The sequence below is a fragment of the Trichomycterus rosablanca genome, chromosome 13 (assembly GCF_030014385.1).
Source record: "Trichomycterus rosablanca isolate fTriRos1 chromosome 13, fTriRos1.hap1, whole genome shotgun sequence".
In the NCBI taxonomy this organism is placed as follows: Eukaryota; Metazoa; Chordata; class Actinopteri; order Siluriformes; family Trichomycteridae; genus Trichomycterus; species Trichomycterus rosablanca.
Genome location: NC_086000.1, coordinates 9,204,822 through 9,231,623, shown reverse-complemented (window position 1 = coordinate 9,231,623; position 26,802 = coordinate 9,204,822). Strand labels below are relative to the sequence as shown.

The window sequence follows — 26,802 nt, the reverse complement described above, 5'->3', positions numbered from 1 at the left end:
TAATGCCAGAGGAGGTTTGGAACATCTGGAGCATTGGCGACTTTTATGCACCATGCGCCTTAGTACTCGCCAACCCTTACATGGTCTTCCCCTTTGTTCCTAAACACTTTTTAATAATGCCACTCAAGGTTGGCAGTGAAATATCTAAGAGGGAAGAGATTTCATTAACTGAGAAGCTAGCTGTGTCCCAATACTTTTTAATTTTGTTAATTTAACTTCGGATTCAAAGTTGAATTTTCTTATAGGAACTGTAAGCCAAAGAACATATAAGAATGATAGATGGATAGATAGATAGATAGATAGATACTTTATTGTCTATAGTTCTTGACATTGATGCATTAAGGCAGATGTTAGTCTGTACGTGTGTGTGCTGTGTGGGCTCTCAGGTGAAAGAGACGTCACTTATCCAACGTGACCTCCACTGGATACACGTGCCAACACCAGACTAGTGCATCACACACACTTCACCCACACTTACACTTCAATTCACAGCACCTTTGCTGAAAATGTGGGCAGACAATAATCTAGTGTATCTTGTCACATTTCTCTTCTGCTAATGCTGCAACCAAGTCCAAGTTAAAGAGGCTTTAGTGTCATTTCAGCTACATACAAGTACATATTAAAACTAAACATGTTCCTCCAGGAGCAGGGCTCAACACAGAACAAGTGCAAAACAATACAATACACACAGGAGATAAAAAAACAGTACAATAAATACAAGAGACATTTCTAATCTAAAGAAATTAAAGCCTTTGCATGGTCTAGCAGTAAGGGACCCGAATGCTGCGATGGCAGGAGAGTGAAAAGTCCATGTGAACAAACTGGAGGTGCTGTTATTGTGATTTGTTTACATCTAGGAGCTACAACAACTCGTCACAAAGCACAAAGTTCATGCATGTCACTCAATAACCACTGGATGACATCAAATGAGGGTTAGTACTGATTTCCAAACTCTAAGTTTAAACTTTACTATTGTGTTTTTTCATCATTTTGTGTAAATTAATGCTCTAAATGACACTATTTTAACTTGAAATTTGGGGGAAAATATGTGTTTTCTGACATAATTAAATGGTACTTGATGCATTTTACCACATGTATACATACATTTACATTTTCAGCATTTAGCAGACGCTTTTATCCAAAGCGACTTACACAATGAGTGGAACATGATGAGCAATTGAGGGTTAAGGGCCTTGCTCAGGGACCCAACAGTGGCAACTTGGTGGTGACGGGGCTTGAACCGGCAACCTTCTGTTTACTAGTCCAGTACCTTAACCACTGAGCTATCACTGGCCCTACATACATACATGTAAATTCTTTTAATCAATAACTGATCCATTAGTAAGAGGTTAACCATTAACCTTCGAGGTTATAGGGACCAATAAAATATAAAACAAAAATAAATCAAAAATCAAAGGTCACCAAGTGGATTTAACTAAGCAAATAGGTAAGAGCCTCCCATTGGATAATTACTGCATGGGTGATTATGTTTCAGCTGGCAACAAGTTATTCAACCCTAACTGATGCAGTGAGTAGCTTCTCATTTGTTAAACAACCATGTGGAAAGACACATCCTGTGGTCGTGGAAAAGATGTTAATCCGTTTCAGAAGGGTGAAATTATTGGCATGCATCAAGCAGAGAAAACATCTAAGGAGAAGCTGAAACTACTAAAATCGGGTTAAGAACTGTCCAACACATTATTAAAAAGTGGAAGGATGGTGGGGAAACATCATCTTCGAGGAAGGAATGTGGTCGGAAAAAAATCTTGTATGATCGTGATCGGCGATCACTTAAACGTTTGGTGAAATCAAATGGTAGAAAAACTCCAGTAGAACTCATGGATATGTTTAATAGTGAAAGTAAGAGCATTTCCACACACACAATGCAAAGGGAACTCAAGGGATTGGGACTAAACAGCTGTGTAGCCTTAAGAAAACCACTTGTCAGTGAGGCTAACCGGCAAAAACGGCTTCAATTTGCTAGTGGGCATAAAGATTGGACTCTGGAGCAATGGAAGAAGGTCATGTGGTCTGATGAGTCCAGATTTACCCTGTTCCAGAGTGATGGGCGCATCAGGGTAAGAAGAGAGGCGGCTAAAGTGATGCACCCATCATGCCTAGTGCCTACCGTACAAGCCTGTGGGGGCAGTGCTATGATCTGGGGTTGCTGCAGTCGGTCAGGTCAAGGTTCAGCAATGTTATGTGCCCAAAGAATGAGGTCAGCTGACTACCTGAATATACTGAACCACCAGGTTATTCCATCAATGGATTTTTTCTTCCCTGATGGCACGGGCATATTCCAAGACGACAATGCCAGGATTCATCGGGCTCAAATTGTGAAAGAGTGGTTCAGGGAGCATGAGACATCATTTTCACACATGGATTGGCCACCACAGAGTCCAGACCTGAACCCCATTGAGAATCTTTGGGATGTGCTGGAGAAGACTTTGCGCAGTGGTTCAAATCTCCCATCATCAATACAAGATCTTGGGGAGAAATTAATGCAACTCTGGACAGAAATAAATGTTGTGACGTTGCAGAAGCTTGTGGAAACGATGCCACAGCGAATGCGTGCCGTAATCAAAGCTAAAGGCGGTCCAGCGAAATATTAGTGTGTGTGACCTTTTTTTTTGGCCAGGCAGTGTATTTTACCTGGCCGAAAACACCAACCTTGGATACCAGTAGTTGTGCCACCCGAGTGCCACACACTTATCCTGACAACATAAGTGTAGTTATTAATTAGATGATAAGCAGAGTTTACAAAATAAACAATTAACATAACACGCAGATCCACACCTGTTTGAGTTGGAACTGCGGCGCTCATAAACATGTACATAACATTAATGGTGGGTAATAGCAGGTCTTAATTGAACACTGCTTATGCAGATCTGTACCATCACTCTTTATTTAAAATAAGTGTTAGCTTTTGTAAATAAATTACCCGACAGCATTAACAACTGACATTAATTTGTCGGTTATCAGTTAATCGTTACCATCCATAGGTGCTCCCAGCTAACATAATGTAAAGAGATACCTTACCTTTTTCGAACTGCAGCTTTCTGTATCTCTGCATTATCTCTGATGCCACCATGCACTCAATCTGTAAGACAGAAAACAAGGGATGTGACAAAAGGGAAAACAAACTACCATTCATTAAAGTTAAAAAACCACTCGCAATATAGATAAAGCAACCACACAGTCATTGTCTTGATTTATTCACACAATAACAGATTTGACTGTGGATATTCTTTATTTTCCTGTGTACTCTGGCAACCTCTGCCTGATGCACAATGTACCCAGCAGAGTCATATAGACTCCCCTCTGTCAGACAGTTGTGTCTGTTGTGTCTGTGTCAGGGCTCTGTACTTGGCCCACTTCTCTTCTCTATCTACACCCGCTCTCTGGGTAAGGTCATAGCCTCCCATGGCTTCTCCTACCACTCCTATGCAGATGACACTCAGCTTGTTCTGTCATTTCCTTCTTCAGACACGCAAGTCTCAGCTTGCATCTCAGCATGTCTGCGAGATATCTCACAATGGATGTCAGCTCATCATCTAAAACTTAATCCCAGCAAGACAGAGATGTTGCTCATTCCTGGAGATCTGTCTCCAACCCAGGACCTAGTCATTTCTCTGGATGACTTCCAGATTAGACCATCTGATAAGGTAAGAAGTCTTGGTGTTGTCCTGGATAACCAGCTGACCTTCTCTCCTTATATAGCCAACATGACGAGATCGTGCCGGTTCCTCCTGTACAACATCAGGAAGATTCGGCCATTTCTCTCCAGAGAAGCTACCCAAATTCTGGTGCAATCACTTGTAATCTCTCGGTTGGACTACTGCAACTCCCTCCTGGCAGGAGCTCCCATGGCCACTATTAAACCCTTACAGCTCATTTAAAATGCAGCTGCCCGTCTGGTCTTTAACCAACCTAAACACTGCCACATCACCCCACTGCTGCGTTCTCTTCACTGGCTTCCTGTAGCTGCACGCATTCAGTTTAAAACACTGACGCTCGCCTACAAAGCCAAAAATGGATCAGCCCCAAGCTACCTTCGGGGTCTAATCAAACCCCGCTCTGTACCACGCAACCTCCGAGCCTCTAGTCTAGCTCGACTTGAGCCTCCATCCAGGACTAAAGGAAGACAAGCATCAAGGCTGTTCTCTGTTCTAGCGCCCAAATGGTGGAACGAACTTCCTCTGTCTGTCCGAACAGCTGAGTCTCTTGCTGTCTTTAAAAAACGATTAAAAACACACCTTTTTACTAAACACTTTTTGCTGATTTGTACTTACTAACACTTTATTCCAATCTTTTCCATTTCAAAAAAAAAAACTTTGGTTCTAACAGGTTTTAGCAGAGTTGTGTTCTTCGACTGTTGTCTATCTAAACTTAAGGAATGAAATGTTCACTATGGAAGCACTTCTGTAAGTCGCTCTGGATAAGAGCGTCTGCTAAATGCTGAAAATGTAAATGTAATGTAAATGTTGAGTTGCCCAACCAGACTGGTATCTGATTTGCCGCCCAAGTGGCATTTTCGATCTAGTCGTATCACCTGATTACATAATGCTTCCTCTCTACCAATGCTGATCGGTACTGCTGATTGAGGCGCCCCCTCCGACACATGCGCAGTAGCCGAATGCATCTCATCACCCGCACGGGGCGAGTTCATATGCAGGATCAGCTTTCAGTGCAGGCGCAATCAATCAGCCAGCAGGGGTCGTAATTGCATCAGTTAAGAGGTCCCTCTCTGGCTTCCCATCCCTGTATGAACGGTAAGCCAATTGTTGTTCATATAGCCGCCCAGCCCAGCCGGATGGCAGAGCTGAGTTTCAACCGACGAGTTTGAAATGTCAGCTCTGGTTTGCTAGCGTGTTTTACCGCTGCACCACCTAAGCGGCTGATAGCACAGATGAGATTCAAACCCTATTAAACATAGGTTTGATGGATAGTTAATTGATTTTATATATCTGTTATCAAAGAATGCAGCTTAAAAACTTAAACATAATAATTAAAAGGGGTATCCACATACTTTTGCCAAACTGGGTGCATACAACAAGGAGGTGATATATCACACGCTCTTGCGCAGTGAAATTGTGGTTTAGATGATATAGAGATGTTCTCTATAATAGAAACACCACCTGCTAGGAGGTGATTTTTTCCTTAAGCATTTTGGAACAAGTGAAATTAGCTTTTTCCGCCAGCTCTTCCTGGCCATAATTGGATTTGGGTGTCTGCCACAAAGTATTGCTGAGCTTGAAACTAAATTTTTATCTAGCACAAAAAAGCCTTGATTATTACCTCATTTTCTTGCAAATGTCCTCGTTTTGGACAGGCAGAATCTGGGCAGCTGATTGCAGTTTCGAGACCCTCTTTGATGAGAAGTTCCACGTACTGCTTGAGGCACTGCAAATAAAGACGTGATAGTTATTTCGACATCCAGGTAACTACTTATGGTCTCAACAGTACTTAAACGTATAGTGTATACATACCTCAAACATAAGTACTTGCTATTTACACCTACTAATGACTGACTGTAAAGTGATCTTACCAATGGATGAGCTAGACAGTAAATGTAAACCGATCAGCCATAACATTAAAACCACCTCCTTGTTTCTACACACATTGTCCATTTTATCAGCGTCACTTATCATATAAGAGCATTTTGTAGTTCTACAATTACTGACTGTAGTCCATCTGTTTCTCTACATACTTTGTTAGCCCCCTTTCATGCTGTTCTTCAATGGTCATGACTCTCCCAGGACCACCACAGAGAAGGTATTATTCGGGTGGTGGGTCATTCGGTGTTGTGCTGGTATGATTGGATAAGACACAGCAATGCTGATGTAGTTTTTAAACACCTCACTGTCACTGCTGGACTGAGAATAGTCCACCTGACCAAAAATATCCAGCCAACAGCGCCCCGTGGTCAGCGTCCTGTGACCACTGATGAAGGTCTAGAAGATGACCGACTCAAACAGCAGCAATAGATGAGCGATCATCTCTGACTTTACATCTACAAAATGGACCAATTAGGTAGGAGTGTCTAATAGAGTGGACAGTGAGTGGACACGGTATTTAAAAACTCCAGCAGCGCTGCTGTGTCTGATCCACTCATACCAGCACAACACACATTAACACACCACCACCATGTCATTGTCACTGCGGTGCTGAGAATGATCCACCACCTAAATAATACCTGCTCTGTACTGGTCCTGACCAGATGGACCACAGTCAGTAATTGTAGAACTTCACAGTGCTCCTATATGGTAGGTGGAGTTGATAAAATGGACAGTGCGTGTAGAAACAAGGAGGTGGTTTTAATGTTATGGCGGATCTGTGTATATGCACCTTTATTGTTGTATAAAGGTGCATATACACTGATCGGCCATAACATTAAAACCACCTCCTTGTGGCTTCTCAACCAATCAGATTGTAAGGTCGGAACTACCTGTTGTGGTAGTTCCGACCTTACAATCTGATTGGTTGAGAAGCGTTCTAAACGCGTCAGCGGAGTAATACCATTGTGGTGTGAAAAGGCCGTGCCGTTATCACGAATATCAGCACGGTCTTTTCACACCACAATGGTATTACTCCGCTGACGCGTTGCCATTAACGACAAGCTTCATGCACATAAACGCGCACGCAGGCGACAGACTTTTTTTCCCGGTCGCGTTTTAAATCCGTTATCTGATACACAATCATCTAGCGCACTGTGTAGGGAACATAACCAATTGTCTAATTCACTATCTAGTGCACTATGTAGGGAACATATATCCATGATCTGATACACAATCTAGTGCACTATGTAGGGAACATTAATGTGTTTGTAACGCGAACAGTTAGTTAAGACCTAGTAGTTCTGTTTTCATCCATAGCCTTTGGTGTGTGCGAGAGGTTTTTTTATTTCTTTTTTTCCCTTCGGAGGTTCTTGCGTTCTTCTTGTTGTTGTTCTTACCTCCCTGAAATGAGTTTTTGCAACTTGGGATGTCTGCTTTGTAGTGTTAAACTTTATATTCGTTGTGGAACTACTTTTTGGCGGAAGGTACTGTATTGTCAATATTAAAGCATATTTATTATGAAATTCAGGGCTTCTTTGATTTATTTTCTTTCTTTATTTTGTAAAAACTGTTGTATAAAAGCAATAGAACACTCAAGGTCGTGTGTTATCGCGAATAACATCACGGCTGTGATGATCTACAGCACTCACCTTCGGTTCGTGCCTGCGACCAAATCACAGCCGTGATGTTATTCGCGATAACACACTCCCTCTCGTGTTCTATTGCTTAAATAAACTACACGGTAAGTGTCATTTCAGAGCAGGTGTACCTAAACTGGCAAGTCAGTGTAATCATAAAGGAACAACATGTGACAAAAATCCAGAACATCACATTTAAACAGTCAGACGAACACTCTGTACTAAATTTCCAACATTAAGCCATATAACACATTATAAAAGATCAGAATGTTCACGGATTTTCATAGTGTGTGATAATTCAGTGTCCCTTTAACACATCTATAGTAAGTACTAATTGGCCCATTGCTGCGTGTGTCACGTTCTCTAGACTAATTAAGCTCTACAAAAGCTATTTAGCAAGCCTGACAGAGAGAACAGCAATAATAAATTTCACACACAGTAACGAACAAGCCTTTGCATGTCTTCTACACTGGCACTAATGAAAACATATTGGTGCAAAAATATTGCCTCTTTAAAATAAAGACTCTTCAAATAGGCGGTCTTATTAACGATTCTTTCAGAGATTTTCATAAACACTGTATTACTGTAAAAAAGGCAGCCTGCACTAACAGAAAAGCCTGGCTGTACAAGCACAGTGTATCCACTACAGGAGGTTTGGTGAAGAGGGACACCAGAGGCCTACTCAAAGCTATGTCATCTGGAAAGTCGACTATGAGCCAAGTCTATTCGTCCAACATCAGTGCCTGACCTCACAAATGTGTTTTTTTTTTACTGAATTGCCACAACTTCCCACAGACACTCCAAACTCTTATGAAAAGCATTTTCAGAGAAGTGGAGGCTGCATAGTGGCAACAGGGTGCCAACTCTTCATTTTACATTTACATTTTTGGCATTTAGCAGACCCTTTTATCCAAAGCGACTTACCGTATACAGTCTAAGCAATTGAGAGTAAAGGGCCTTGCTCAAGGGCCCAACAGTGGCAACCTGGCAGTGGTGGGGTTTGAACCAGCAACTTTCTGATAACTAGTCCTGTACCTTAATCACTAGGCTACAACTGCTGGTTATTTTCAGTATCCACTTGAGGTTTTAACAAGCAACAATGTACGTACGTTCATCCGACACTTCATTTCTAAACCTACAGTAGAGATACACTTTGTGGATGTACAAAAGTACAAACACTAACAGTAGCCCATCTGTTGCTTCATACACTTTGTCTCCTCGTCTACTTCATTCGTCAACATATCAGAACTCACACAGCTCTGTAAGCCCAGCCCAAGATTTGAACGCCTGGCACTCAGGCGTGACTCCTACCATTACGCCACACGAGTACAAAACGAATTTAAATGTACAGATACGTTATTTCATATTTATTTTCATTAAAAGCTTGTAAACGAGTTTCATTCTGGATCCTTTATGCTTTGTTGGTTTGCTGAGAGGCAGTGATAGAATGAAAGGATTAGCTCATACTTACTAACGTACAGAACACACACTGGCACTGTGTGATGGTGGTCATCTGCTCTAGAGGAAACTCTCCTAAACACAGCTTACACGACACCAGTGGGTCCAAAGCCAGGTCCCAGGTGGGCCTATATCGCGCCGTGGTCATGCTTTTCTATCACAAAACTGCAAAGACAAAAAATAAAAACATTAAAGTGATAACATCAGTTCATTTTGTCAATGCTGCAACACCACTAACATTATAAAAAAGTTTCAGTAAGTCATTATACAGTATTTTAAAAATTAAAACCATGAAAAGAAAGTTCATTTTGGTAGTATTGTTATCATGTAAGATAGAGATTCTCATACTAACAGGTAAGCTAGATATGCTCTAGAATAAAAGCTCATATAGACTTTATTTGGGGTTTAAAAAAGGACAACGGCTGCGTCCGAAATCCCATAATTCCATACTGAACAGTACGCAAAAGCAGTATGCAAGAGCGTAGTATGTCCGAATACATAGTATACATTAAACAGTATGTAAAAAGTACCTGGATGACCTACTGCATGGGCATTTTTGAGTACGCAAACGATGCAAAGAATGCACATTTACGGTCAGATCTATCCCATAATTCAACTGGAGCCGCAAAGGCGTTCATAGCGAAGAAGAAAGATTAGTAAGTAAGACAAACATTAAAAATGTTATGATTGCCGCTCAGGTGGCGCAGCGGTAAAGTACGCTAGCGCACCAGAGTTAAGGTTTTGAATACATCGCATCTGCCTTTCCGACAGGGCTGGGCGGCAGCATGAACAACGATTGGCTGTTGTTCAGGGTTAGAGGGTAAAAAAAGTCGGATCATGGGTCCTCATAACTGGTTAGACTGCGGCCCCCTGCTGGCTGACTGATGGCGCTTGCACAGGGCTGAGGAATAATGCTGATGGGGGTGTGGCCCTCCGTACACAGTGCCCGTCGGTGTATGAACTCGACTCGTGCAGGTGAAAAATGCAGTCTGTACTGACTGTATGTGCCGGAGGGGGCGTATGTCAGTTGAGAGGCGTCCTCAGTCAGCGGTGAAGGGTCGAATCAGGGTAATTGGACACGACTAGATTAAAAACGTGGGGGAAAATAGAAAATGTAATATGATTAAGTACAACCCTGAATAACGTTATGAGTAGCTTTGTGGAGAACGACAGAATTAATTTTGTCTGATTTAAAAATTTTTATAACTGTAGCAATGAGACGTCATACGTCACACGATGTTGGTAAGATGGCGGATGTAGTACGTACGAGGTTGCGTGCATACTGCACACTTGCGTACTGAAAAAGTTTATGGCTTTACCGACCGAGCAGTGCATACTGCCTTGAATCTAGTATGTACTGTTTAAGTATACGATTTCGGACACAGCCAATGTCTGGAAGACATTGGAGCCTAGGGGTTAAGGTATAGGACTACTAATTGAAAAATCTCTGGTTCAAGCCCCACCACTTCTAGGTTGCCACTGTTGGGCCCTTGAGTAAGGCCCTTAACCCTTAATTGCTTAGACAATATACTGTCAGTTCTGTACGTTGCTCTGGATAAAAGCTTCTGCCAAATGCCAAAAACGTAAATGTATATAGAAGAAGAAATGAAAACTGAAGCTTCACTACACATTACACAAGACTGACAAAATGGAACTAGTAAAAGTGATATGTATATAAAAGAGACATTGTACAGGTCCTTCTCAAAAAATTAGCATATTGTGATAAAGTTCATTATTTTCCATAATGTAATGATAAAAATTAAACTTTCATATATTTTAGATTCATTGCACACCAACTGAAATATTTCAGGTCTTTTATTGTTTTAATACTGATGATTTTGGCATACAGCTCATGAAAACCCAAAATTCCTATCTCAAAAAATTAGCATATTTCATCCGACCAATAAAAGAAAAGTGTTTTTAATACAAAAACAGTAAACCTTCAAATAATTATGTTCACTTATGCACTCAATACTTGGTCGGGAATCCTTTTGCAGAAATGACTGCTTCAATGCGGCGTGGCATGGAGGCAATCAGCCTGTGGCACTGCTGAGGTGTTATGGAGGCCCAGGATGCTTCGATAGCGGCCTTAAGCTCATCCAGAGTGTTGGGTCTTGTGTCTCTCAACTTTCTCTTCACAATATCCCACAGATTCTCTATGGGGTTCAGGTCAGGAGAGTTGGCAGGCCAATTGAGCACAGTAATACCATGGTCAGTAAACCATTCACCAGTGGTTTTGGCACTGTGAGCAGGTGCCAGGTCGTGCTGAAAAATGAAATCTTCATCTCCATAAAGCTTTTCAGCAGATGGAAGCATGAAGTGCTCCAAAATCTCCTGATAGCTAGCTGCATTGACCCTGCCCTTGATAAAACACAGTGGACCAACAACAGCAGCTGACATGGCACCCCAGACCATCACTGGCTGTGGGTTGACACTGGACTTCAGGCATTTTGGCATTTCCTTCTCCCCAGTCTTCCTCCAGACTCTGGCACCTTGATTTCCGAAAACAGTACTTTGGACCACTGAGCAACAGTCCAGTGCTGCTTCTCTGTAGCCCAGGTCAGGCGCTTCTGCCGCTGTTTCTGGTTCAAAAGTGGCTTGACCTGGGGAATGCGGCACCTGTAGCCCATTTCCTGCACACGCCTGTGCACGGTGGCTCTGGATGTTTCTACTCCAGACTCAGTCCACTGCTTCCGCAGGTCCCCCAAGGTCTGGAATCGGCCCTTCTCCACAATCTTCCTCAGGGTCCGGTCACCTCTTCTCGTTGTGCAGCGTTTTCTGCCACACTTTTTCCTTCCCACAGACTTCCCACTGAGGTGCCTTGATACAGCACTCTGGGAACAGCCTATTCGTTCAGAAATTTCTTTCTGTGTCTTACCCTCTTGCTTGAGGGTGTCAATGATGGCCTTCTGGACAGCAGTCAGGTCGGCAGTCTTACCCATGAATGTAGTTTTGAGTAATGAACCAGGCTGGGAGTTTTTAAAAGCCTCAGGAATCTTTTGCAGGTGTTTAGAGTTAATTCGTTGATTCAGATGATTAGGTTAATAGCTCGTTTAGAGAACCTTTTCATGATATGCTAATTTTTTGAGATAGGAATTTTGGGTTTTCATGAGCTGTATGCCAAAATCATCAGTATTAAAACAATAAAAGACCTGAAATATTTCAGTTGGTGTGCAATGAATCTAAAATATATGAAAGTTTAATTTTTATCATTACATTATGGAAAATAATGAACTTTATCACAATATGCTAATTTTTTGAGAAGGACCTGTATATACACAGACTAGGCATAACATTATGACCACTGACAGGTGAAGTGAATAACACTGATTATCTCTTCATCACGGCACCTGTCAGTGGGTGGGATATATTAGGCAGCAAGTGAACATTTTATCCTCAAAGTTGATGTGTTAGAAGCAGGAAAAATGGTCAAGGGTAAGGATTTGAATGAGTTTGATAAGGGCCAAATTGTGATGGCTAGACGACTGGGTCAGAGCATCTCCAAAACTGCAGCTCTTGTGGGGTGTTCCCGGTCTGTAGTGGTCAAGGAAGGAACAGTGGTAAACCAGCGACAGGGTCATGGGCGGCCAAGGCTCATTGATGCATGTGGTAAGCAAAGGCTGGGGCGTGTGGTCCGATCCAACAGACGAGCTACTGTAGCTCAAATTGCTGAAGAAGTTAATGCTGGTTCTAATAGAAAGATGTCAGAATACACAGTGCATCACGGTTTGTTGTGTATGGGGCTGCAAAGCCACAGACTAGTCAGTTAGGAAGGTGGTCATAATGTTATGCCTCATCGATGTACATGTAGGTATAAAGTTGATTGTTCACTGTTATTGCTTACTTGAATAAATAATGCTGGTAATAAAAGATAGACTGAGACTTCTTATTTAGTGTAAGCAGACTGTTTGGCATGAGACCATCACCAGAGGAAAATAGAGGCGAAATTGTGCATCTCAGAAAATATTGGCAATACAAATACTGCACTTGATTGCCAGTAATGGTGCTTACTGTAGAATGTCTACTACAAAATAACTTTATTTTCCAATTGGAAAAAAAACTGGTATAAACAACTGGAATCGCATGATTAACCAAATTGTTCATATAGTGCTTATATGTATCATACTTATAAGTCAGAGGCAAGATAGCTCAGAAGAAGACAGGTTATCGAAAAAGGTCTACCCCAGAGCTGGATTCTGGGTACAACGTATCGAATCCAGCTCTGCCGTACCGATTCGAGGCTGAGCGGCTGTATGAGCAACGATTGGCCGGTTGCTCGGTTGGGGGGGGGGGGGGGGGCGGGACAAAGAACCGGATGTGGGTCTCTCTCTGTCAGAATGCGATTACGACCTCTGCCGGCTGATTAGAGGCGCCTGCACAGAGATGAGGAAGAGTGCCCTTAGGGTGTGTCTCTCCGCATGCAACGCTAGGTGGCGCCACACTCATCGATGTGTGGGTGGCAAAAATGCATCCGGCTGCTGCCCATGTTTCGGAGGGGATATGGGTTAGCTTCGATCTCCTGGGTCAGGACAGGGTTCGGCATAGACGGAGAGGAAGCACGATGCAAATTGAACAATTGGATGCGCTAAAGGGGGAGAAAAGGGGGGGGATTATATATAAAAAAGAAAAAGGTCTACCATTTGGGTCTTAAAAAAAATAAAATAAAAACAGTGACTGTGGAATAGTGTTTTACAGCCTAAGAGCAATATAATCAAACTGTCACCCTCTTAATTGCCCCCTTCTTATGCTGCATTGCTAACAGTACAAAATGGCCAACACTCCTCAAAAAAAAAGAGTTAAAAAAAAGACGCATGAGAGAAAAGGGTCAGAGACACGAAGCCTGCAGTTTCTTCACAAAATCGAGCATGTGATTGTGAAGTGCTTTTCACATTAAACCAAAATGTTAAATTATATAAGATAGGTCTAAAACTCATCACCTTAATCACAAATGCTCACAACAGATTGAGAGGTAAAGAGGAAATGCTGTTTGGCAGACTGTTAGAACTCCAACTCCAAAATAAGAGGAGTGCAGAAATCACAATTGATTCTGCCTCCAGTGCTCCTACGCAGATTAATGGAGTAGGATTATTTTTGGCAGGCCTCTCTCGGTGTGCCTTCCTGTTTCGCACTCTGAGCCAGGCTCCTGCACACAGACTAGCTTGTGTCTGAAGTGTTTACAGGAAAAATTTCGGTGTTCTGCTTCTGCTGTAATAGGCATTCTGCAGCTGACTGGGGGGCACAGGTGCCAGTTCTACCCCAGTACTCTTTTTGCTAGAAAGGGGTATACACACATATACATGTACATAAATATACACTGATCAGCCATAACATTTGAACCACCTCCTTGTTTCTACACTCACTGTATATTTTTATCAGCCCCACTTACCATATAGAAGCACTTTGTAGTTCTACAATTACTGACTGTAGTCCATCTATTTCTCTGCATGCTTTGTTAGCCCCCTTTCATGCTGTTCTTCCATGGTCAGGACTCCCAGGACCACCACAGAGTAGGTATTATTTGGGTAGTGGATCATTCTCAGCACTGCAGTGACACTGCTGCTGCTGGAGTTTTTGAAAACCGTGTCCACTCACTGTCCACTCTATTAGACACTCCTACCTAGTTGGTCCACCTTGTAGATGTAAAGTCAGAGACGATCGCTCATCTATTGCTGCTGTTTGAGTCGGTCATCTTCTACACCTTCATCAGTGGTCACAGGACGCAGCCCACGGGGCGCTGTTGGCTGGATGTTTTTGGTTGGTGGACTATTCTCAGTCCAGCAGGGACAGTGAGGTGTTCAAAAACTCCATCAGCGCTGTTGTGTCTGATCCACTCATACCAGCACAACACACACTAACACACCACCACCATGTCAGTGTCACGGCAGTGCTGAGAATGACCCACCACTCGAATAATACCTAGTCTGTAGGGGTCCTGACCATGGAAGAACAGCATGACAGGGGGCTAACAAAGCATGCAGAGAAACAGATGGACTACAGTCAGTAATTGTAGAACTACAAAGTGCTTCTATATGGTAAGTCATATCTATATTGCTGTTTGTTTGTTTGACCACCATGTCAGCTGCTATGACCTCTTTCATGGCTAAATAATAGGTTCTGTCTTTAAAAAAGTCAAATCTAAATTGCTGTTAAAAAATTAAGATTTCTATTTTTAATCCTTTCATGTCACTTAGTTCTGGTGTGCCTGCTTATTTATGCACTGGACTAAAGTGCAGGGAGTTGTGGGTCGTTATAAATAACCATATTAAACCAAACTATTCAAAGTAAAATGTCTATTAGTTTAAAAGCATCTCTGTGGTAGACACCTAAACTGTACTTAAGATAAATGAACACCACAGAGAATCCATGTGGATGTCCAGGAAGAAGCTTTTATCTCTTTTACTCTGAAGACTTTCCCAGGAAGCCTGTTAAGAGCTGTTTCGGGCCAGTCAGATATGGAGCAGTAGCATCTTAAGAGGCAGCCATACTGGGAAAGAAAAACAAACACAGCTTTAAAACAAACCTTGTTTATAACTCCATTTAGGAGCATCTGCTAACAGATTGGAATCCAATCAAAACAAAGGCTGCTTTTACCAGGCACTAAAAGTGGGTGTGAACCTTCCTGCCGATCCCAAAATAACATATTTTGCAAGTAACCCACAGCAGAGACTAAAAAGTGGTGTATTGCACATGGCAATATTCATTTCTTTCAGACATAGGTGGTGGTAGAATGGGTACAGCACAGCGACATTGGTCATAAGGACCAGGGTATGAGCCTCACCTTTATTTACTAACTGCAATGAGTTATGGATGTGCTCCCCATATAAGGATAGCTTATACAGATTTCTCAGAGTACTTTTCTTGTACCCATTTTAGGAATGTAAATTGGGTCCTATAAATTGCTATAGGTGTGATTATCGTGTGTGAATGTGTAGTGCCCACCAGGGTTACCCCTTTTCCACCAAAAAAACCATGGTTCTTGAACCGGTTCTGTTCAGGTTTCTCTGAACCTTGGTGTTCTGTAGAGAACCGACGCGCGTTTCCACCAGTTTTTGAGAACCAAGCAGCGTCATCATCGGTGGGTGTTACTTACTAAGAGTTAAGAGAAGTAGTAACATGGCGGAGTGTGTGGATTATGTGCGAGCATTTGTGCTGCCGTTACAGATGTTTGTTTTTATGTAAAAAGCATCGATCTAACAATCGGTGATAAGAAGACGTGACGTGTTTGTCTCAGTTGTTGTTTTCTTAAGTTCATTAACGTGAGAAGCGTTTTGCGCTTCGGTTTCACCGCGACTCTCGACGCAAATAGCCGATTTGCTCAGCGCTCGGCTTGAGCGGTGAAACATCATTAAAGTTCCACAACACGAACATCCATCTGTGTGAAATAACCATCAAATCCAGTCTAAAATACCACATGTATCTGTGTTTAACTGGATTTACTTCATGTGTGTTTATGCAGCTCGGGGAGTTGAAAAAGCTTCACGCTTTATTTTTCACGTTAAGTGTGTTTCGTTCTGTCCGGGTCACTTTTACCACGTTATATCACACAATTCACCTTTTTAAAGGCGTTTTGAAAATATAAGTGGCAAACTGGCTCAAAATGTAATCAGGTGAAGTTTAAAAGATAAAAATGCAGCATTAAGCTCCATACGAGACTCCAGCTGACGCCATTGTTGCTAACGCGCTATGCTGTACAACATGACACGCCCACTGACAGACGTCACGGTTCGGGCTGAAAAACCAAGTATTCTGTGGTGCCAGATTGGCCCGCTAGTTCTCTGTCTGGAACCTCTTTTTTCCGGTGGAAACACGTGGAACCGGTTCAAAATCAAGTTCGGGAACCGGAACGGGCTCCGTGCCGCGCCGGTGGAAAAGGGGTATGTGAAAACCGGAGCTCCTGGAGGAAACCCACACAGACACGGGAAGAACACGCAAACTCTACACAGAAAGGACCCGGACCGCCCCACGTTCTTGCTGTGAGGCAACAGTGGTACTCACAGTGTGATAAAAAATAAAGAACTGAATTATTTAATGGCTACAGAACAGCTTTAATTCTTCTTGGAATCTTGTCTTACAAATCAAATCAAGGTTTATTTGTCACATACATAGTCATACACGGTACAACTGGCAGTGAAATGCTTTAGTGACTGCTCGGCCACAGTAGTTACAAAACAGACAAAGTAGTCAAAAAAAAAAAAACCTTTATACAAAAAATAGCAATGTTTTTAAAATCTAAAAGTGTAGAAAATTACAAAATATAATACAAAAATACAAAACATTTTAAAATTGAAATTAAAAAGAAACTTAAATGAATTTAAACTAGAAGCAATTTAAAGTGACCAAGTGTGTGAAAGTGACAACAGTTGTGCAAGAACTGAACATTGAATATTATGGAATTACAACATTATGGAATAAGAGTGTGAACACACACACACACACACACACACACACACACACACATATATATAAATTTAGATTTGTGTAAATCAGTCCTGATTGCTATTTTGGTTGAGGACCCGAATAGCTTGTGGGAAAAAGCTACTTCTCATCCTCTCTGCTTTGGCTTTTAAGGCACGAAAACGCTTCCCAGACCATAACAAAGAAAACAGTCCATTACTGGGAAGACTGGGGTCCTTTACTATCTTCCTGGCCCTTGACCAGCACCGTTTCCTGTACAAGTCCTGTGGGTCAGGTTTGTGTTGGCACGTTTGACCATTTCAACAAGAAAATCATCCATTCATACTGTTTATGCCAAATTCTGACAACTGACAGTGAACTGACACCCATTGGATAATTTGTTGCTTTTTGTATTATTCCTGGAAATCAGCAATGTGTGACATACTCAAACCAGCCTGTCTGGCAAAAACAACCACTCCGCGGTCAAAGTCACACTGAACATATTTTTCCACATTCTGATGTAGGTCTGAAACATAAATGGAAGCTTTTGACCTGTGTCTACTGTCTAAAATAATGCATTGTGCTGCTGCTGCTTGACCGGCTTGAATACTCAGGTGTACATTTGTTTCCTAATAAAGTGGCAAGTGAGTGTATATGCAAACTGGTGTTTACATCATAACCAGTACAGTAAAAGAATATGCTAATGAAGATAATGAAAGTTTTCACCTCACATAAGCTATTAAATGAAGCTCAGTGCTCAGCCTTACAAAACAAAATGTTGTTTGTTTGTTTATTAGGATTTTAACGTCATGTTTTACACACTTTGGTTACTTTCATGACAGGAACGGTAGTAACTCATTACACAAGGTTATAGCGAACACAGTCATGGACAATTTAGTATTTCCAATTCACCTTACTTGCATGTCTTTAGACTGTGGGAGGAAACCGGAGCACCCGGAGTAAACCCACGCAGACACGTGGAGAACAACAAAACAAATAAAATAGCTTTTATCCGTCCACCCTGCTGAGCACCAAATGCTTTTACTAAAGTCAGTGACTAAGGTAATTCGCAATTGTTATTAATCATATTCAAACCAGTTATTTGTTCATTCTCTGAAATCTAGGTTCTTTGAAAACAGAAAAAAATATAAATTGCGTCCTCTATACTGATCCCACCCTTCACCGCTGACTGAGGACGCCTGCACGAGTCGAGTTCATACACTTGACGGGCACTGTGTACGGAGGGCCACACCCCCATCGGCATTATTCCTCGGCCCTGTGCAGGCGCCATCAGTCAGCCAGCAGGGGGCCGCAGTCGCACCAGTTATGAGGACCAATGATCCGACTTTTTACGCTCTAACCCTGAACAACAGCCAATCGTTGTTCACGCTGCCGCCCAGCCCAGTCGGAAAGGCAGAGCTGAGATTCGATACGATGTATTCGAAACCCCAACTCTGGTGCGCTAGCGTTCTTTACCGGTGCACCACCCGAGTGGCTGTATTTTGTAAATATTAACACTTAATGCCTGCAACACACCCAAGAAAAGCTGGGACATGTTTACCACTACGTTACATCAGCATACCTATACCACACCTAATTACACTTCTTAATCATTTGGGAAGTGATGATAATTGCTGCAGTTTTGCAAGTAAAATTGTCTGATTCACCTCCTTATTATGCACCACACATTTCCAATAGCAGACAGATCTGGATTGCAAACAGGCCAGTCAAGCACATGCATTCATATGAAGTCTCACTGTTGTAGTGCATGTAGAATAAGCCTGGTATGAAATATTGAAATATTCAATATTTCCCTTCCTGGGAAAAGACACTGCCTTGATAGCTACATATGTCTCTCTAGAATTTCAATATTTTTAGCTCCAACTACTTGGATTTTAATTTAAAACCACTAAGAAAAACATATACAATATGCACCTTTATTCTTTCTGCTATTAAAATTATTTAGAAGAAGTAGTTCCAGCTTTTAAAGGTGCTTGTCTGTGATTTTATTCCCATCAGAATTTCCATCAGTCATTTTTATGTTTTTCCCAACTCCCATGTACATCCAAAGCAAGCAGTTCTCAACAGTTGAACTATAGAAAGTTAGGAATATCTTTTAATAATTTTCCTTTATAATAATTTGTAATAATTGTATAATAATTAAACCTTTAACCTCTTTTTTTATATTTAGTTTTATGCATTTTCTCCCCTTTTTCTCCCTTTTTAGAGCGTCCAATTGCCGATTGCGTCATGCTCATCCCAATGCACCAATGCCGATCCCCGCTCTGATTGAGGAGAACGGAGCTAACCCACTCCCCCTCCGACACGTGGGCAGCAGGCGTACGCATTTTGTCACCTACACTTTGACGAGTGCAATGCGGATCAGCACTGTGTACGGAGAGACAAACCCTGATCAGCGCACTCTTTCCCCGTCTCTGTGCAGGCGCCATCAATCAGCCAGCAGAGGTCGTAATTGCATCGGTCATGAGAGAGTCCCTATCCGGCTTTAATATCCCACCCCTATCTGAACAACAGGCCGATCGTTGTTCATGTGGCTGTCGATACGATGTATTCGAGATCCCAGCTCTGGTGTGCCAGCGTGTGTTTTTACCGCTGCACTACCTGAGCGGCTATCTAATTCCTCTTGACAGTGGGGAATCATTAAGGCGTTAAAATCAATTAGAAGAGTGCAATCTTGCAGACTGATTAAAGGGGAATTATAATAACACCTTAAAATGGCATTTGTCTAGTATGGAGCGTGGTTATATGACCAATCCACGGAAGCTTGTTTCTTCTGTGGAAGTTTTATTACCGACATCCCACTGATCTACTAATTCAATCCAAATAGACCCTAGGGGGTTAAACATGGCCAAGTAGCATAGTAGGTACAGAGTACTAAACTCTATAAAGCTCCCCTAAAGAGAATTACATGGCAGTGCTATTTGTTTTCCTTTTGTCAGCCCTTACTGGCATTGGTTTTAAATAAATAAAGTAATGAATAAATTAATAAAGCAGTCATATACCAGAGTAATGAAGCATAGGAGTTGGATAAAGCATTAATGTCAATGCACGATCTATTTTATAAGCAAATTTTTTTTTTTTTCTATTTTTCCCACTTTTTTCCCCCAATTTTCTCCCCTAATCTAGTCGTGTCCAATTACCCTGATTGCGTCCTCCATACTGATTCGTCCTCTCAACTGACATACGCCCCCTCCGGCACGTACAGTCAGTACAGACTGCATTTTTCACCTGCACGAGTCGAGTATGGAGGGCCACACCCCCATCAGCATTATTCCTCAGCCCTGTGCAGGTGCCATCAGTCAGCCAGCAGGGGCCGCAGTCGCACCAGTCATGAGGACCCATGGTCCGACTTTTTACTCCCTAAACCTATGAACAACAGCCAATCGTTGTTCATGCAGCCGCCCAGCCCAGTCGGAAAGGCAGAGCTGAGATTCGATACGATGTAGCGTACTTTACCGCTGCGCCACCTGAGCGGCCTTTTATAAGCATTTTTAATGGCTAAACCGAACACAATATCTGCTAAATGTGGCATGGCTTGACTAAAGTCTTGGCTTGTTACCAGAGCAACCACTGACTCTCTGCTTCTAAACACAGCTACAGCTTAACACACTGTGATGCTAAATTGGTCGACAGAATGAGAAGAGAAAAAAAATCTATGCATAGCTACCTTTTTTATTTTTGCGAGAAAGGCCAGAAAAGGCCGCTCAGGTGGCACAGCGCTAAAGTACGCTAGCTCACCAGAGTTGGGGTTTCGAATACATCGTATCGAATCTCAGCTCTGCCTTTCCGACTGGGCTGGGCGGCAGTATGAACAACGATTGGCTGTTGTTCAGGGTTGTTAGTCGGATCATAGGTCCTCATAACTGGTTCGACTGCGGCCCCTGCTGGCTGACAGATGGCGCCTGCACAGGGCTGAGGAATAATGCTGATGAGGGTGTGGCCCTCTGTGCACAGTGCCCGTCAAGTGTATGAACTCGACTCGTGCAGGTGAAAAATGCAGTCTGTACTGACTGTATGTGCCGGAGGGGGCGCATGTCAGTTGAGAGGCGTCAGCGGTGAAGGGTCGAATCAGTATAGAGGACGCATTCAGGGTAATTGGACACGACTAGACTGGGGGATAAAAATTGGGGGGAAAAGAGGGGAAAAAATATAAAAAAATAAAAAATAAAAGAAAGGCCAGAAATGCACCACCTTGAAAAGAAACTGAAGTCACAGTTTCAGTAAACAACAATAAAAACAGGCAGTTCTAAAAGCAAGTCTAAAAGCCCAATAAGAGGAGTTTTATGTGCAGCTGGTGTCATCTCTGAATGCCCAGTGCTTTCACTGACCTGTAACGATCTTCCGGTCTCTCAAGTTCCTCCTGACTGAACCTACTGAACTCATTTACTCCATGGCAACAGCCCTGCTTAACTTGTTAAATGGCTAAAGAAGTGTGCATTGACTAAGCTCTGGCAATAATGCAAAAAGTTACAATAATACAAGAACCACATTCAAAATCTAAGTCAGGAGAGATTAGCATGGCTACTAAAGGGTTTGGTTCTAATCCTAAACAAATGTGTCTAAACAGTGACAGAGGCATTAAAATATTAACCCCTTAGTAGTATAACTGCGAAGTTAAGCATACCGATTTACCACATACTGGTTCTTGTTCCAACACGCTCCACATCAAAACATAGATAACCATGGCATCCCACAGTAAGACATACATTTTACTGACTGACTTGTTAGAGCCTGTCTGGCAAAAGTGCCGGCCTGAAAGTTATGTTTGATTTTTACACCTCATAGCAATGGAGGTAAAGGATCACTTTACCATAACATTAAAACCACCTCCTTGTTTCTACACTCACTGTCCATATTATCAGCTCCACTTACCATATAGAAGCACTTTGTAGTTCTACAACTACTGACTGTAGTCCACCCTGTTCTTCAATGGTCAGGACTCTCCCAGGACCACCACAGAGTGAGTATTATTTGGGTGGTGGGTCATTCTCAGCTCTGCAGTGACACTGACATGGTGGTGGTGTGTTAGTGTGTGTTGTGCTGGTATGAGTGGATCAGACAGCAATGCTAATGAAGTTTTTAAACACCTCATTGTCACTGCTGGACTGAGAATAGTCCACCAACCAAAAATATCCAGCCAACAGTGCCCCATGGGCAGCGTCCTTTAACCACTGATGAAGGTCTAGAAGATGACCAACTCAAACAGCAGCAATAGATGAGCGATCGTCTCTGACTTTACATCTACAAGGTGGACCAACTAGGTAGGAGTGTCTAATAAAGTGGACAGTGAGTGGACACGGTATTTAGCAGCGCTGCTGTGTCTGATCCACGCATTCCAGCACAACACACACTAACACACCACCACCATGTCAGTGTCACTGCAGGTCTGAGATCCACTACCCAAACAATACCTACTCTGTGGTGGTGCTGTGGGGGTCCTGACCATTGAAACACAGATGGACTACAGTCAGTAATTGTAGAACTACAAAATGCTCCTAATATGGTAAGTGGAGCTGATAAAATAAACAGTGAGTGTAGAAACAAGGAGGTGGTTTTAATGTTATGGCTGATCAGTGTACATGAAAATATAAAAGCATTACCAGTACCAGTGCTGTCTAAACTTGGGCTTTGAGCCCCTGATGAAGTAGTCTACATTTTCTTTTCAAAGCTGCAAATAATTCTGCTGCCTGTGGCCTGTATTCATCTCACATTTTGCTTCAGATGAAACCAGCTATTGTAGTATTGTAATGAATCCTGATTTCTAATGCAGGGGCTTTGAGGATCTGAAGTAGAAATACAGAAAGCAAAACTGCTGAAGGGTTCCATTTCTTTCCTTAAGTGTTATCAAATACTAGCATGTAGGGCAGTGTTGTGCACCTACTTAACATTTGCAATCTGAAATCTTCAACCCCACCCCCCAATCCAGCTTAAGGTATTTTTGATGATAGATGGATGGATGGATGGATGGATGAGCAGATAGATAGATAGATAGATAGATAGATAGATAGATAGATAGATAGATAGATAGATAGATAGATAGATAGATAGATAGATAGATAGATAGATAGATAGATAGATAGATAGATAGATAGATAGATAGATGGATGGATAGATGGATGGATAGATGAGCAGATAGATAGATGGATGGATGGATGGATGGATGGATGGATAGATAGATGAGCAGATAGATAGATGGACAGATAGATGGATGGATGGATGGATGGATAGATAGATAGATGAGCAGATAGATAGATGGATAGATGGATGGATGGATGGATGGATAGATAGATAGATAGATAGATAGATAGATAGACAGACAGACAGACAGACAGACAGACAGACAGATAGATGAGCAGATGGATGGATAGATAGATAGATGGATGGATGGATGAGCAGATAGATAGATAGATAGATAGATAGATAGATAGATAGATAGATAGATAGATGAGCAGATGGATGGATAGATAGATAGATAGATAGATGGATGGATGGATGGATGGATGGATGGATGGATGGATGGATGGATGAGCGGATAGATGGACAGATAGATGGATGGATGGATGGATGGATGGATAGATGAGCGGATAGATGGACAGATAGATGGATAGATGGATGGATGGATGGATGGATTCCTTTGTGGAATCTTCACCCATCCTTCTCATACAAAAGGTTCCAGCTTATTGTGTTTTAATAGCTTTTATGCTACACGTTTAAGTGCAAATTTTAACTCACAGCAAAGACTTTTAATGTGATGTAATCCTGGAGACTTAGGCCAATTCACAATATTCAGACTTAAACAAGTTTTGGTCGATTTTATCCAAAGCGACAATTATCACTGTATGCAATTTGAGAAATTGAGGGTTAAGGGCCTTGCTTAGGGGCCCAACATTGGCAACCTGGCAGTGGTGGGGCTTGAACTAGCGACCTTTCGATTACTAGTCCAGTACCTTAACCGCGAGCCTACAACTGCGATTTAAACGTGTGGTTAAGATCAATGTCAATGAAATACCTTTAGTATTTCCATAAATCCTTGATGCCGGTCATATGATCGTGATTGACAGTAAAAACTCCCCACATCACTGGTCCATGTTCATACTTGACCATGGTGATAGTATTCTTGTGGTCAAAAGCTTCGCCTTTTATGAGCCAGACAAACCACTGATTCATATGGCCAAACAGTTTCAGTTTGATTTGCCACTCAAAAGAAATGTCTCAGAGAACTCTGAAGACCTATCCAAATTCCTACTGGCATATTCTAGTTGACCTTTCCTGTGCTTCTTGGTCAAGAGTGTAGTGCATTGAGGAGTCCAGCCATGAAATCTTTGATCTTAGTACCATTTTTAATCACTCTGTAGTCTGAGAGTCATTTAGGCAACATTTTAATAATGGTCAATAATAACTTTTAAAAAATGTTACAGCTTTCCATGGCCTTCTTTAAATTCAAGTCTGTCATTCAACAAATTTAAAGAGCTAAGATAAATAAAGCACCCAGCATGATGTCTTTGAAAGCAGTCTCAAAGCAAAGTGTTCCAGTGAATAGGGTATGTCAGTGTTAAATGAATGCTTTATAACCCAAATAAATCCCTTAGAAAAAGAATACCTCCCATTCAGGCTGAATTTAAAGCACATCTTAAACATCTCAGGGAACAAACAGATCCTAAATTTGTTGATAGACTAGTTGAAATCTAATTTGAATATTCCTTACAAAAAGCAAACAATCACATTATAAAGAACGCATTACAATGATGCAACACGAGCAAAACAAAAGCTAAAAATGTAGTTTGCAGAGCTGGATTTTTTTCCCCTGCTTGCTGAATATCTCATTTCAAAATCATAGACAATTTTACATGTAGCGCACACACACACACACACACACACACACACACACACACACACACACTCCTTCCCACTGTGGCACTCCCTTAACAGGCTTCCTGTAGCTGTTTGCATCAGATTTAAAACAATGATTCTTGCATACAGAGCCAAAAAAAACTGACCCACTCCCATTTACCTGAAATCACTTGCTAAACCCAGTTCTGTATCTTGAACCTTTAAGCCACATTCCAAGCTTGACTTAATCCACCATTTAGGACTCAAGACATGTATCAAGGTTCTTTTTTGTACGGGTACCCTCTTAATAAAGGGTACCAGTACAAAATTTCGTAATAATCTCCCTGCCTCTGTCCGGGACTCGGACACAGTCTCGATGTTCAAGTCTAGATTGAAAACATATTTGTTTACTCAGTAGGGGTTAACGATATAATACCGGTATAGTTGTAAACTCGATATGATTTGGGCCATATCGTGATATTGTTAGCAAGCATGCGTCACTCGCTCTCACGTGCGTGACAGTGAAATAATGGCGACCAATGCAGAGAGTAGTACCGGAGTTAGCACTGAGGATGAACTAGTGCCTAAAAGGGGAGCTACATCACTAGTGTGGAAGGTTTTCGGATACAGAAGGTCGGACTCCAAACAAACGACTGTAATTTGCAAAACGTGCAAAAATACTGACGACAAACGGTGGCAACACATCAAATTTATTTCAGCACCTAAAGCAAAAGCGCCGGCGTGAGTACGAGGAGCGTCGGTCACTGCGTGAGTCCGAGAACGATGTGAGGCCAAAAACTGTGTCAGTGAACGAACACAGAATACACAGGTTACCATCTGAGAACGTTTAAAACACAAAAGCGCTAAGCGGAACGCTTTCCTTCGCGTATGAGCATGGAAACTGAATCACTGAGTCAATGAGTCAGAAACGACTCTTCGGACGAATTATTTATTGGAATCGAATCAGAAAACTGTGCTCTTATCTGTGGTAAAGATTCATTCGTTTTGCTCACTCTGTGGGCAAAACAACTCCGGTTCAAGAGATTCAGCTGTATAAACCAATCAGAGCTTCCGAATTTAAATTTTGGGCGGAATCTCTCTCTTCATTGGTTGCTGTACAATTGACAGATAAGTGAACGAATGACCAGTTTCAGCTTTTAACCGCGACAGCCGAGAGAATAAATGAAGTTAAATGATCTAAGATGGTTTTCATTAGTTGGGTGGATAAACACAGTTATATATGGATTTTTATATTCTGGAAATATTCTGGAAATATACAAGATGGCTTCCAAGGTAAGCTGCCGTTCTGATTTTATACTGTTGTGTGGTTGATCTGGCTCGCGGTGCTGCTGTTTACTGTGCACTTTCATTTTGCAATAATAGTAAAGCATTATTAAATATTACACGTTTTCGGGATTTTTCGATGCTCATTTATTTGAAGTAAAACGGAGCAGAAATGTGATTGTGAGATTCTGCTGGTTTGTTTAATATAAATGTTGTCAATATGAATACAAATACAGTGGAACCTTGACTTACGAGTTTAATTCGTTCTGTGACCAAGCTCGTAACTCAATTTGCTCGTATATCAAATCAAATTTTCCTATTAAAATGAATTGAAACGCTATTAATCTGTTCTATCTGTTTTTAAATAAGAAAAATGTATTTTATAAATAACAAATAATGTATAAAAAAATAATAATACATAATAGAAGAGAATGTAAAGAAATAAACTGGTTTTATTAAGTGTATTTACCTTGAAAATCAGACGAAGATGCTGGCGGAGGTGGAGATTGGCGGAGGAAGTTGGGGGAGTGTTTCATTTCGTGCTCTTTCACTTAACTTACTCGTTACACACTTAATGCTACAATATATTGCTAAATTTAACAAACACACTATGCTACACT

The 26,802-nt window shown here is 41.7% G+C and overlaps 1 protein-coding gene across 2 annotated transcripts in view; it reads right to left on the bottom strand.

Moving 5' to 3' along the window:
• rnf144aa (ring finger protein 144aa) overlaps positions 1 to 26,802 on the bottom strand; it is a 63,009-nt gene that overhangs the window by 15,748 nt on the left and 20,459 nt on the right. For both annotated transcript variants that reach the window (XM_063007270.1, XM_063007269.1), the window contains exons 3-5: positions 8,667 to 8,818; positions 5,299 to 5,403; positions 3,040 to 3,100 (exon numbers count right to left, since the gene is read on the bottom strand). In XM_063007270.1, the coding sequence (XP_062863340.1) occupies positions 3,040 to 3,100; positions 5,299 to 5,403; positions 8,667 to 8,801 (301 nt within the window). In that variant the 5' untranslated portion in view covers positions 8,802 to 8,818. The remainder of the gene's footprint in view (positions 1 to 3,039; positions 3,101 to 5,298; positions 5,404 to 8,666; positions 8,819 to 26,802) is intronic.